The sequence below is a fragment of the Malaya genurostris genome, chromosome 2 (assembly GCF_030247185.1).
Source record: "Malaya genurostris strain Urasoe2022 chromosome 2, Malgen_1.1, whole genome shotgun sequence".
NCBI classification, from domain to species: domain Eukaryota; kingdom Metazoa; phylum Arthropoda; class Insecta; order Diptera; family Culicidae; genus Malaya; species Malaya genurostris.
The window spans coordinates 14,641,424-14,656,159 of record NC_080571.1 but is presented as its reverse complement, the minus strand read 5'-3'; the positions used below and the strand labels follow the sequence as shown (position 1 = coordinate 14,656,159).

The 14,736-nt window shown below is 36.8% G+C and overlaps 1 protein-coding gene across 2 annotated transcripts in view; it reads left to right on the top strand.

The window, feature by feature from the left end:
* The window catches only part of LOC131432664 (zinc finger protein sens), a 443,520-nt gene that overhangs the window by 425,327 nt on the left and 3,457 nt on the right, over window positions 1-14,736 (top strand). For both annotated transcript variants that reach the window (XM_058599068.1, XM_058599069.1), the window contains one exon: window positions 14,537-14,689. In XM_058599068.1, coding sequence (XP_058455051.1) covers window positions 14,537-14,689 — 153 coding nt within the window. The remainder of the gene's footprint in view (window positions 1-14,536; window positions 14,690-14,736) is intronic.

The window sequence follows — 14,736 nt, the reverse complement described above, 5'->3', positions numbered from 1 at the left end:
GAGAATGTTTTTGTACTTTTCTTGTGAGCTTCTTTCTAAGGAAAAAGGTTTGCAAGAAGTATTTTGTAACAAACATTTAGTAAGGATTCTACTCGTGAGAAGTTTTTGGTAAAAAGTTGTTTTGTTAGAAGTTTTTTGTAAGAAGCTGTTTGTTAAGTTTTTCGTGGAAAGTTTTTTGGGATAGTTTTTTATTGGAAATCTTTTTTTTTTTTGTATTCATATTGGAAATCTTTTGTAAGAAAATTTTTGGAAGTTACTTGTTAGAAGTTTTGAAAAAAATAATTTGTTATTATTGCTAAAATTTTATGGAAAATTTTTTTTTGTCAACAGTTTATTGTAAGAAGTTTTTCTGAGGAAGTTTTTTGTGAGAATTTCGTTGTTAAAAGTGTTTTGCAAGATATTTTTTGTAAAAAATTGTTGGTCCAAAGTTTTTCGTTGAAGTTTTTACTTTTCACATAAAGAATTTGAAAGTATTTTAAATTAATTTTTATTTTTTTAGTACGAAGATTTTAGAAAAAAATTCTTTTATTGGCAGATTTTTGAATTTTGATTTGTTTTAAGAAATTTTTGTAGGAAGAATTTTGCTAGAAGCTTTTGTGAAGTTTTTTCTTTCTACAAGTTTTTTGTAAGAAGTTTTCTGTACGATTTTTTTGTTAGAAGTTTTTTATAAGATTTTTGTGAAAAGTTTTTGATTGAAAGTTATTTGTAGGAGATTTTTGGCAAAAAGTTCTTCGTATGAAGTTTTTTGTGAGAATTTTCTGAGTTTTAGTTAGAAGTTTTTTGTAAACAACTTTTTCGTTGGAAGATTGTATTTTTTTGAGAAAAGCTTATAGATGAAAGATATTTTTGGAAAATTTGTAAAAGAAGTTTTATTTGGTTAGAAGTTTTTTGCAAGAAGTTTTCTGTAAAATCCTTTTGTTAGAAGAATTTGTAAAAAGTTTTTGGTTAAAAGTTTTTCATAGGAAATTTTTGTAAGATTTTTTTTATAAAGATTTTTAGTAACAAATTTTTCGAAAGAAATTTTTTGTTAGCAATTTTTGCTGAAGGTTTTTGTAAGATGTTTTTTGGGAAAAGTTTATTGTAGAAAGTTTTGTGTAAGAAGATTTTCGGTAAATGTCCTTTCGTTAATAGTTTTTTGTAAAAAGCCTTTTGTTAGAAGTTTTTGGTAGAAAGAGTTTTGTAAGAAGTTTTTGTTAAATTTTTTTTTATTAGAAGCTATTTTAAAAAAAAAATGTTTTTTAAAAGAAGTATTGTGTGAGAAGGTTTTGGTAAAAACTATTTGATAAAAAGGTTTTCGTTGCAAGCATTTAGCAAGGAGTTTTTTTGAAAGTTTTTCATAAAACGTTACTAGTAAAAAGTTTTTGTTAAGTTTTACTTGATTATTTTCAGTCGGACATTTTTTGTTAGAAGATTTTTGGAACAAGTTTCCTGTTGGAAGTTTTTATAAAAACTATTTTTGCTATTATTTGAAAAAAGTTTTTTGTAAGCAGTTTTCAGTACATTTTTTCGAAAAATTTTTTCTGTAAAAATTTAAATATTTTTGCTATTATTTGAAAAAAGTTTTTTGTAAGCAGTTTTCAGTACATTTTTTCGGAAAATTTTTTCTGTAAAAAATTTTTCGTTCAATTTTTTGTGAAAAGATTTTTGGTAAGAAGTTTTTTTTTCGTGTAAAGTTTTTGTATCAAGATTTTTGTAGGAATTTTTTGATAGAAGTTTCAAGTTGGAAGTTATGTGAAAGCAATTTTTTGTAAATAATTTTTGGAAGTGTTTTCATGATGTTTTTTTTTCGGGAAAAGTGTATTGTAAAAAGTTTTGGGTTCGAAGATTTTTGTTAGAGGTTTTCTGTAAGAAGGTTTATGTTAATGATTTTAAAAGAAGTATTTTGTAAGAATGTTTTCGGTAGAAGCTTTTTGTAAGAATTTTTTTTTCGTAAGTTTTGACATTATAAAAAAGGCTTACTCTTAATTATACGGAGCCGAATGTCAATTAAAAAATACAAAACTAACCTTTTCCCTGTGCTAATTTTGAACGATAATAAATCAGTCATTTTTTGATGGATTTATATAATTCAACTATCAATCGATTCGGAAACATTTAACTCAAACATGTTTGGAAACGTCGTTTCAGTATTTCAATAGCATACCATTGAAGAATTGGTTAGAATCGACCTATGTTTTCACGACCAATTACAGCAGGCCATAATGATGTCATCCACTTGATTCCTCTTGCACTTCCGACGGTTTTGGTTTTGTAATGCGTTAAAAATATCGTATCGTTTTATTCAGTATGAACTTTTGCACAAAAAGGAATAATAAATATCATTTTGCTATTGAAGAATCGAATCAGCGTGATATTCAATATTTTTTTATATATTCGGATGAAATTATCCCCTCACAAACAGATTTGATTTAGGTGATAAAACATTAGCAAATAGACTAATGAAATCAATTTCGATTTTAGTTTATCAATTATTTTGTAACTCCAACCTAAAATGATTTGATATTCTTCACAATAATTAACAGATTAGGACTGTATTCATGATTATTGTGAAGAATATCAGATTCAAAAGGACAAAAGATAAAACCTACTGCGGTGTACCAGTACCATAACCAAGAGCAGATCATAAACTTCTGGTTGGTGAGCAAGTTTATCGATTTAATAACCGGAGTGACAGTAGTGATTATTGGAAACAACGACAAGCGCCCAGGTCAAACCTGGACCTGGATGTTTCTAATGCAGTTACCTCACATTTAAAAGAACACAGTCAGAACTATTTTTAAGCTTAACTCAACCAAAGATTTTTGATATTTTATAACATCAACTATTTCTATTGCTTCGAATTAAAATAATCCTGAACTGAAGTTCGACGGGTCAGCTAGTATTCCATATAAGCAAGAATTGAAACAAAAAATTATAGCATCCAAGTGCATTAATTCTGCAGTCGGATTATTTATTTGGAATAGATTTACGTCTTTTCGTGCAGCTTGGAAAGTTTCGCTTGACGAAGCGACGTCCACGGACCGGTACCAGCGCAAACTATGTCGTTAATCTCCCGATAGCCCCTAATCCCGGCTACTCATTCTCACATCAACATTATGCACCAGAAGCCAGAAGCCCTTTCCACCAGAAATGGACACCCAATGCCACTTTATCTGCTGTAGATTATCACCTGCCCCTACGGCCCTCGACTAATCCTGCTCGCCGAAGATAGTGAATAAATATGTATGTTATGATGGTTATGATTAGAAGAGGATGCAACTTTGCGTGGATCGTCGCCCGCGTGGGCTATAAATTCCCTATCTCGGACCCGGCCGAACCGAAACGGCCTCAACAAGCCCGTCGCAGATGATCTTGTTGGTCGTTTGGTTGCTGGCTGACGGCAGAATGGTTGCTGGATGCTAAAGATGGTCCCGGGTGTGCTGTCGATAAGATAGAAACAGTTCAAACTGGTCCAGCTAAAAAAAAAAATGCTCCGAGCAACCACTTGAGCCTAGCGCCAAACAACCACGGCATGAGGGCAATATATTTTCCTAATGGAGGAGAAATAAAACGGCTGCCCCGGCAAATGGCAGCTGCGCAGAAAATACATGTTTGCTAATACTTGCGTGAGGTAGTACAAGTGTCGTTAGCGAGAAGGAAGAAATGGTAACCTGGAACCTCGGTGGATCGGAGGCACTACCACCGTTGGGTAGTGGGTCTTGTCTGCTGAATCGCTGGAAACGATTATAGATTATAAATGAAGATTATATTTAATGCTACGTGCGGAGCTGAGCTGCGAACCAGAAGCATCCGCCGGTCGTCCGCTCCAGTCCGCGCCACTTCTGCATACCTAAATAACGTAGCGTGGTCTAATGAAAGTTTATTATCTCACCGGAGTTGTGCAGTCCGAGCACCGGTTGATGGCGGAGATCACATCGGAAAGAGCCCTCTGCTGCTGCTGCTGCATCATGAATGACGATGATTTACAACCAAGTCATCTTCGGCGTAAATCAACTGCACTTTGGCCAACTGCACACCAATCGGCCGGCTCCGGCTCATTGCGATGCACACACACACGGGAGGGATGACACAAACCCGTTCCATTATCCATCCTTCAATCAATTAACGTTTCGGAGTAAAAAAAAAGCGAAAGCAAAGCACTTCGCACCGGAATGGGATTCAGATACTATCCGAACATTCTGCTGACGTGAAACACAGGAAACTCTCGGCGCCAGCTGGTGCTGGTGACAAGGGTGGCAAAAACTCGCTCATAAGATTTGATTTTTTCTATTCATCAGCTCACCACATGATTTACGATGCAATCCGAAAAATGATGGTAAAGATGAAAATCATCGCTGATTTAAACAAACACACTCACCTATACAGAGCACCGCTGACATCAAATTATGATGGTATTGATGGTTCTCAGTTTTGATTTCATAGCATTTAACTCTCATTCCTAGTTTTAAGAAGTGAGTACTGAGTTTAGCATCACTGTACCGAGCTACACCGGTGAGTGTATTCTTAAACCACAGAGCTGCCAACACAACCCAGATTTTCGGTTTTGTTTTTGCTGGTACTCAAAACGAACACGAGCCTTAATGTACTAAAACAAATGTCGAACCGTAGTGTTATGTATACCATAAACGATTCAATTTCATGTCTCGAGCTAAACACAACTGGCTACTGAAACGAATGCGTTCTTCAGCATGCGAGAACATGTCTTGAGAAATTGATTGAAATAGCATCGATTCGAACATTGGCCGCCCATGACAACTCTGGTGGGTGGGGAATACAAGCGAGACAGTTTCATAAGAATCTGATTCAATGTGTTGATGTACAAACACATCAAATCACAACTCACAAATCGTCTCTCAGTGGGTTCTAATATTTGATGAGCAGTCAGCGCTCATCTGCTGATTGCTTGACACTACGATGTTGAGACGATGTTTTCTCTATACAAATGGGTCCCAGTTACTCAACTCGTTCAGCGATGCTTTTGAAACCGATTTGCAGGTGAGCTGAACTCGGTGATGATGAAGTACTGAGTTGATTATTGTCAGCCCTGGCTGGTGATGTTTTTTTTTTTAACTGAATGCCAAAACAAACGCTGCACGGCGAACAGCCTACTGAGATTGCGATGATTTGACTCCGAGCGTCCGCAACTGTCAAATATTCGTTGAGCTAATTAGTCAGCAATGTCGCTGCATGTTCGTTCTCGTGGATTATGATGCGCACATAAAAAGAAGACATCGTCTTCTTCCCGACGATAGATCAGAACTTGACTGACTGGTCGACACAGCACGGAATGTAGTTCATAGTTTGTCGTGGGAAAAAAATAACGAAAACTGCACACGAAATCCCTACATTTCAGAACATTTAGCGTCGTCCATTACCGTCAAAACACGGCACTCACGATTTTCTTACCGAACAAACAGATTCTGATTGTCGAAGATCGTGCGCGTTGCCTGGCGTTGCATGTAAATCATCGTCTCAGTTCAACTCCACTCAACTCAACTCAACGGCAGCGGTCTTTATGAGGAAATTGAATTTATTATCCGCGGGTCTGATGTGCCAGCAGTAAGGGATCACATGCGGAAACCTGTCGTTCATCGTCCGTGTCGTCTCTTCTAGGTTTTTCAATAGAACTTCGAAACAGAGGAATTTGTCGAGCCTCCGGGGGTGACTGAGCATGTTGATTTACTACTATTTCGTTTGTACTCGTAAATCTATCTGATCCCCGCTGCGCTCCTGTGGCCATCACTGCTGACTGGGCAACCAATTTAAGGCGCATGATGGTACTTTTATTTGAATATCTCAATATCCGCGTGGTCTTGTGGGGGTCGCAGCAAAGTAGACTCATTAGCAGACACGCTGAGAAGACGTTTGTTATAGATTAAAAAGAAGAAAAAATGTTGCATCATTTCTGCAAAAAGGAATCACGCAGATTGTCGTTTGCCTTGGAAAAATTGTAAATCCGTCGTGTTTCATAACTCTGAAGAAATAAAAATAAACCCGTTTCGGGTGGTCGAGACTAAATCCGACGGCGCCGGAAGAACTGTTTTTTTTTTTTCTAACGTCTGCTCTTATCTATTATGAGTAGTTCTGTCCAATCAAGCCGCACTCGTTTGATTTGATGTGTCATTTGAAATGCAACTGCACCGCTTTAATCGCTGTCATGTTTTCCAACATTTTAGCCTACTAAGATACGGACATCTGACGGAGACCGACACGCGTCGCCATCAAGGATCGCGGTCGGCAGAACGCAGTCCTCCTCGCCTAATCGAATTACATCCACCGGTCTCGTTTCCAGCGGTTTTTATTCGAACTAATTACGGTTATTGCTGCTATCATCATTATCTGCGATTGCCGCGATGCTAGTCGGCGACATCAGGCCCATCGCTGCCAATCTCTTTAGCAAAACAGCCCTATCTGCATACGCATGTAGCCATTAATGTCCTCGTTAATACTGTCGGATTAGAGTCAGCGGCTGACAGGTACCGCCTGTGGTGCAGATACAATTCACGTCAGCCATTCTCGGCCGGTCTCGAAATGATTGCATTAGCCTAGTTGTGGCGTAACCGGAGCTCCAAAGTTAATATCCAAATGTCCTATTATCGGCACTAGCTCGTGGCTTTCCAAAAAAACAACTGTTTTGAACAACCCGGAACGAAGTGTCATGTGCATAACCGTAATCGAGATTAGTCGTAGATGGAAAAAAAACAAAGCACACATACAAATTTTGTTCATAAAAGCAATAGCTGCCCTTACACGTGACAATATTATTGTCAATCCAAAGTATTGTCAATAACATCAATCCAATTGGTTTGATAACTAGAGTCCGAGTTTTTCGAGAAATTCAAGTGTTTGGTGCTTTAAATATTGCAAATGAATATTAAAATATTGAGAGAAGAGGCCATTGCACATATTTAACAGTTTCTATCTGGAGAGAAAGTATTGTCGGATTGATGGGCAGTTTTGATTTTTTGACAATATTTTCGTCAATCCAATGAAATTTCCATTACACGATCAAAAGTATTGTCAATACTCCTTGTATTGACAATAATATTGTCTTGTGTAAGGGCTGCTAATGAAATGTAGAAATGACAATACAAAAATTGTTTAGAAGCTGATATTGAATTCAAATTTAGAAACTACTCTACGCCTCCTATGTTTCATAGTACTGACTAGAATAAACAGCACGACCGGTTTTTTCCGTTACTTGTGCGATTTCTGACAGTTTCATCACAGATAAAATACCGGTTGCTTAAGACTAAATGTAGATTTCCCAGTGAAAAATGAAATTGCGAGAGGATATGGGATATTAAAAAGTCATAATTCTTTGAAGATGTTCAAAACATATATACGGGTTCGAGTACCGTCTTTGCGGTAACATTTTGCGGTTTTCATCACATAGTTAAATTCGCATGACATTTTACCAATCTGTTTTCTCCGTTTGATACTGATCAAATTTAAATATACTTTGTTATTTAAAAAAAAACAACTGCACACATCGGATTGCTAACTTTATGTTTACAAAAACAATATCGAATTGATTTACCCATCGATTTTTCGTGTGTACCTGAAGTAAATTAGGCGAACATCATGCCCTCAAAAGCTTCATATATTGGAAGTTCGTTCATATTTGTCGAAATCATGAACATTGATTTCATCAAACGCGAGACTACGAAAATGAACTTTCATATAGAATAATCTAATAAAAGTTCAGAGTAAGTTTTTCTGCTGTTCACTATGTATAAAAAACAACAACGCGGTTCTGTGGCCGATAAATCCGTTCGTGAAGAAAACGCTCTACAACATCCAGACAGGACGCTCGTATCATAAGAGATATTAAGAATCAGAAGTAATTGATTCAAGTAGCACGTTCCTCTAGTTATTCGGAAATTAGTGGCTGGCCGTGGCTTTTGATCATTTCCCTGATGGGAAGGGAAGGACAAAAGGAACATGGAAGGAAAATGTGAAGTGGTGTGGTGAGGAAACAGCACAAAACAAAAAGAAATAATTCGTTCTGCATCCACGAAAGGATGCTGAATGCTCTTCAGGTGCCAAAATGCACATTTAATAATCCCCGAAAGGATTTAGAGATTTAACAAAAGCAACATCATTCTGCACTTCCGAAAGAATGCAGAACGGTTCGAAGTATGTACGAGCAGAAGTAAGTTCGGCACCCCATTAGGGATGCAAAAGAATCTGCTAAAACCTTAGAATATCCTTCAATTTTAGCTTACCATACGCAGATTGAACCACGTATGGATAACCAAAAACCCGAATACGTAGTTGCGTCAATGCGGGACAGTTACATATCAGATGCTATGAAATACAAAACCACACACAAATCACCAAAACGATACTCAGCACGCTGAATAGTAGCGAGGACATTAATGGAGCTCTGATAAGAATCCTGCAATGATGCTTGGAAAAATGCAATAGACATTTGAACTTTTTGAGATTAAAATCTGGTAAAAGTGCTGTTGTCTTAGAGCAAGTTTGCTAGAAGTGCCAGTAGCTGGCATGTTTGGATGCAGTCCTAGAACGAATCCTATACTTTATCCAACGAGTTGACAGTGACAAAGCTGGATCTTTCATTCGTGGTACCAGCCCTAGCCAGCTCGTCCGAGATAGTTGATGACTGACAATCTCCAGCATCCGAATTTTCAACGGGTTTTTTCATAGGTGACCGAGCTCTCCATCCCGCATAGCGTTTTGGCTACCTGGGCAGCCATGGCCACCAGACGGCTACCAAAATTGATTCAGTGACGGTTGTAAAATCCTATTTGACAAAACAAAGTCGCCTGTATTTAAGTTAGCCGAGCGTTTTCATCTTCTCACCTTCGCTGAAAATGTCAAAGATTTCAATGTGGAAACATCCTGGTGGATACGGTTGTATCGTTTGAGCTGTATATCTGGCAGCGGTGAGGCAGTCGGTCACCAGAATGTCTGCCAGCCATATTTTTTCAGCTGGTAGCGTTTAGTCAGCCATCTGGCAGCCATGCGTATGCGGGATCTGCTGTTCGCTAGATTTGGAAAAAACAACATTTCAAATGTTTTGCATAATATTCCATTTTTTTAATTTTTTCGTGGGAAAATATTGAGAAATAAGTCGGTGAAGAAGTCGAGGACACGTTTCAGAAATCGTGAATTGGGGTGCCTATTGTATCTCAGAGTAGTATTATCAGAAGTCAAAATGAATGTTTTTTTTTTAATTTTGCTGGTTGTTTAAGCTCAAAACTGCGAAGTTACACAAATAAATCCACCGTTTTGTAGCTCTAAAATCTCCCAAAAGTAACAAAATGGAAAAACATTGGGGTTGGGAATTTTTTGTGTAGAAATTGTGTGCAAAATTTGAAAATAATTGGCGAAAAAAAATAAAATGACGATGGACACGGACAACATATTTTCAGTAGTCGCATTCCGTTTCTGAATACTGTATTTAGATTCGGGAATTTTGAATAGGATTTTGGAACAATATCCTAAATCTGAACCCTAATTTTGAAGTTTCAGGCGTACAATTTAATTTCAGATTTTTTTTTTGATGACGGAACCCTTCTATAGGATAATATATTGTAGTATATATGTTATATTATGTGATATTATATTGCTCTATGTTATATTTTATTATGTTATATTGTATGACGATTTGTTGTATTGTATTATATTAAATGATATTATATTATGTCTTATTATTTTACTATATTGTACTTCGTCACAAATATTATATTATTTTATTACAATGGTGAGGGGCAGGGAGTGCATCAGGGTATCTTACAAGTGAATGACTGGATGATGGAGTGGATTGCCAACCTGAGTCACATGGGAGAAACTTCGTGTTTCTCCCTGAAGGTCTGAAATGAGTAAGACGCGCCCTTCTAACAAACAAACCATCAGGCGGGTTTAAGCTGGTACAGCGAAAATCTTTATTATATGGCTGGATGTTATTGCTGGAAGGCGCCGGGTCCAAATAACCCATTTTGGCCTTCTTAACAGTAATAATATGAAAGCTATCTGATAATTAAATTCGGATCTACTGTAAGTCTACCCGCATACATTGGTAATGCCTTGAACTGATGGTGGCTTCACATATACATACATACATACATACATACAATTTAATTTCAGATTTTAGTTCCAGAGTTCAATTCCTGATTCCAAGTTCAGAAATTAAAACTATAACTCTGGAACTGAATCATAATTCTAGATTCTGCAACTAGTTTTTTGACTAGATTTTGGAATTAAATGTAGTTTCTTAATTTACATTCGGAATTAGAATCTATAATTCTAATTTAGGATGTCGACAACAACAACAAGAATCAGTATATGAATTTTAGATCTGGATTCTGAAACTAAATGTTCGATCTACACTCTGAATCAAAATTTTAGAACTGACTTTTGAACCACAATTTCATTACAGAATTCAGTTACAAAATTTACTTCATAGATTCAGTTTCAGAATTCAGAACATGCCAGCTGGGACTAAATTCGGAACCTGGATTGTGGAACTAGATTTTGGACTTTTTGCCTTTCTCATATAGAAAGGTTATGCAATCACTGTGAAAACCGAATTTTGAACCGAGGCCCGAATATTATTTAGATCCGACTTCCGGTTCCGGAGTTATGGAGTAAAATGTGCAAAAAAAAGAAAATATGTGTTCAAACTTTTCTCATAGATGGCGCGACCGATTTTCACAAACCTAGGTTCAAATGAAAGGTCCTGTGGTCCCATACGTAATTTCTGAATTTCATCCGGTGTGATAAATAAATGTAGGCAAACAGTACAATGACAAAAATCAACACGTTGGACTGATGTTTTTACACTTCATTTCGCCGCATTTGATTCGACACTTTGATTGCAAGTGTAAGTCTCTTCAAATCTGATTCAAATAAAATTTCTATTGATAATACACTTGAATTCCATCAAACAAACAGCAGATTTATTTCAAATATATGATACTTAGTATGCAATTCGCTCGACACTTGTATTCGAATTGACAGACAAATAAACATAAAGCCTGCTTCATTTAGAATTGGAACAAACTTTTGCTCATATTGTGGCGCTCCCGGTGGACGGATTTGGAAGTTCTTGGCGCCTACGTGTCGGGAATTTTGTCAGCGTCACGTATGATTTTTGACATTCCGCAAATCGACTGTACTTTGTAAAGTCGAAAGAAAAGAAAAAATTGTGCACAGTTATTTGGAAAATCCATTGTGGTCTGCATCTAGGCTAGCTAAAGAGCTGAAATTGCCCAGAAATACCGTATGGCACGTTATCAAACGGTATAAGGAAACATTGACGACGATTCGGAAGCCTCAAACCAATCGTCGGAGTAGATCTGTCGACCGGAAACTGCGTGGTAAGATTTTAAAGACGATTAAGAGGAATCCTAATCTGTCGAACCGTGATTTGGCCAGAAAATTCGGTGCTGCCCATAGTACCGTGAGAAGAACTCGACTCCGGGAAGGAATCAAGTCGTATCGAGCTAGCAAACAGCCAAATCGGACCATAAAACAGAATAGTGTGGTCAAAATTCGTGCTCGAAAACTATATGACCAGGTGCTGACCAAGTTCGACGGGTGTCTTCCGATGGACGATGAAACCAATGTCAAAGCTGACTTCGGGCAAATCCCAGGTCAAAAATTTTACTTGGCAACGGCTCGGGGGGATGTTCCAGCCAAACTTAAATTTGTTTTTGCCGACAAATTTGCAAGGAAATTTTTGATTTGGCAGGGCATTTGCAGCTGTGGCAAAAATACGAAAGTTTTCGTTACAAATAAGACAATGACATCGGAACTATACCAAAAAGAGTGTCTCCAAAAACGAATTTTGCTGTTCATTCGATCCCACGACCATTCCGTAATGTTTTGGCTAGATTTAGCAAGCTGTCATTTTAGCAAAGTCGTTCAAGAATGGTATGCAGAGAATGGGGTCCAGTTTGTTCGGAAAAACCTTAACCCATCCAACTGTCCCTAGTTCCGCCCTATTGAGAAATACTTGGCAATCATGAAGAGGAAACTCAAGGCAAAGGGAAAGCTTGTCAAAGACATCATTTAGATGACGACCTGGTGGAATAAGATAGCTAAAACGATGGACGAAGAAGGTGTGCGCCGCCTAATAAACCGTGTTACAGGAAAAATTAAAGAATTCCTTCGAAACCATGACCAATAATTTTATCCGTATTTGTGCTTAAAAGTATGAAGAAAACGCTACATTTGTATAAAAAAAGATCTTGAATTCAATAATAAATAACTGAAATGCTGGCAATTGTCTTTGTTCCAATTCTATCTGAAGCAGAGCTTAAAATTGTCACGCATCCTCAATGAAAGAAACCATTCCAACAGTCTCATTTTCAATGTTTCACTGTCTCATTCGTAAATGACTGACACCAGAACAAACGAAGAGAGACGAAGCATTTTCGTTTCTCATCGAAAAAATGAGAGAGCACAATTGCCAACGTCACTCTTTCCTCTGTGACAAGACGAAACCAAACTAACGTCTTCAAATAGCAACAGCAGAATTTCAATTCTCATTCTTTCATCGATGTATTGAAAATCTGTGACGCTTGACTATAAAAAGTGACTAAAATATGGCAAATCGAAGTAATTACATCCCAGAACTTCTTTGGAAACCAAAACTACTACAAATTCGAGCACCAACAGTTAAAACTTATTGTGAAACCTTTTTTTGTCGTTTTCAATTCTCACAGCTTTGGTTGAATATCGACACTGCATACTATGGGATTTTCATTGAAAACTGCAAATGACTGAAAGGGCAAATGAAAGAAAAAACACAATTTTGAAACTACTGTCCCGCTTATGTCATTGACTGGACATGGATTTCGTTCTCATAGTTTGCAAGCAAAGCTGAGAGTGACAGTAATTTCTAGTCATTTTCGTCTATTCTTCAGTCAATGAAAATGACTTTTATTAACTCTGATCTGAAGCAAGCTTTATTACCGAGCACATGTTCCGGGATTCGTAGCCGGCTTACATCGCCACATTCAAATGGGTCACTTCATTCCGAAGAATGTAATTTTTGATTGTACATTTCCAAAATGTAGCTCCAGATATAGTAATATCAATTCGCTAAAAATACATACTGTCATTATATACTGTCGACAATACCAAAAAATCATCTTGAATTAGTTAATGCCCCATAAGTTTCAGTTAGATTCAGTTGCGCTGACGGCTCAAGACTTTGAACCTACGAGGCTTCTTCCAGCAGGGTTCAAACGATTGCACAATGTGCATGCGCGGCTTACTGATTAATTTGTCATAAGTTTGTAAAGCAATTCTAAAAACAATGAAGATTTTTTTAAATCAGTCAATAAAAAAATACTTTTTACAGTATATTTAATAAATGTACAAAAATATAGATATATTTTGGAGAGTAATTCATAATATTTGACGTTTATTTTAACTGAAATGCACGGTAACGTTTGACAGCTTCACTTTTTTCGAACTACAGATATAGCTTCGATACATTTGACGTTTAATATAACACATTTACTGAAATGTTCGGTAATCTAGACAACTTTATTATTTTCGGATTACAAATCCATTCGGTAATCACATTTTTACCGAAATCATTACTGAACGTTCAGCTGTTGAAATGTCGGTAAAAAAGTAACGAATTTTGTAATATATTTTAAATGTGTAGGATGGCATGGCGAGAGTAAATTCAAAGAACAGTATCTCCGAAAATAATCAAAGCGCGATTTTGAAACTTTGAAATTGTGTTCTCAGACAACATATCTATCGATTGAAACAGTAAATGAAACCATCATTATTTCAAAGTCGGGGCTAAATAAATAGTCATAAATGATCAATAAATGAAAAACCAATTGTTCATAGAGTGCTCCCTCTTAAATGTAATGTAGAATATGCTTGTCGGCAATAAGTAGTACTTCATTACAGATGCACCTTTATAATTCTGGTCGCGTAAAGTTGCAAAATTCACACAATCAACTAATACGACCAATTATCTATATTCGGTAGTGTGAAAGAGGTATGTCAATTTTATTCCTATCCACGTCTTCCAGTTATGTCTGTGTCATTATCCGCATACCTTTTCGAAAAAGATTTTTGCAACAAATAGATTTTTTGGAAGTTGGCATATCTGAAGAAGAATTCATTAGCTCTGATTCATTATCAGATATATAAAATAGTTTTCAGATCGATTCGAGCAATTCACAAAAGTGTGCTTAAACGTATCGAAACTCGGATTCGGATTAGACACTACTAGTTGCGCTTGGAGTCATCTTTCAATTGAAAATTCTCTCTCTCACCCAAGTCAAAATCAAGTCACATATTCGCTTCTCATACGTATATAAGGCAGATATAAGTCTCCATCATCCTGCATCCGGTCTATATGCACGGACAAGGCATACATCAAACTTGGGCAGTTTCTCGTGAATTGTTTCACATTAATGGAATGTTTGCTATCAATCATTAATCCAAATATCAAATTTTTTTATAATCATTCTATCGAATGGTGTTATGAACATTCACTCAATCAACATTTGGTTTTATTTTATTTTTCCAGTTCTGGGGACCGGACAAGGATGCTAACCGGCTCGATCAAACGATGTTTGACGATATCAACCGGTACTGCTGGATTCAGCAACAAAACAATGGTGCTGGCCAGCCAACCGGAAGTAATCCCGTTAGCAATGCAGTAACGGACACCGATGGACAGGTTAGCCTCTTTAATTTTTCAAGCTCATTCACTATTTCGATACTCTA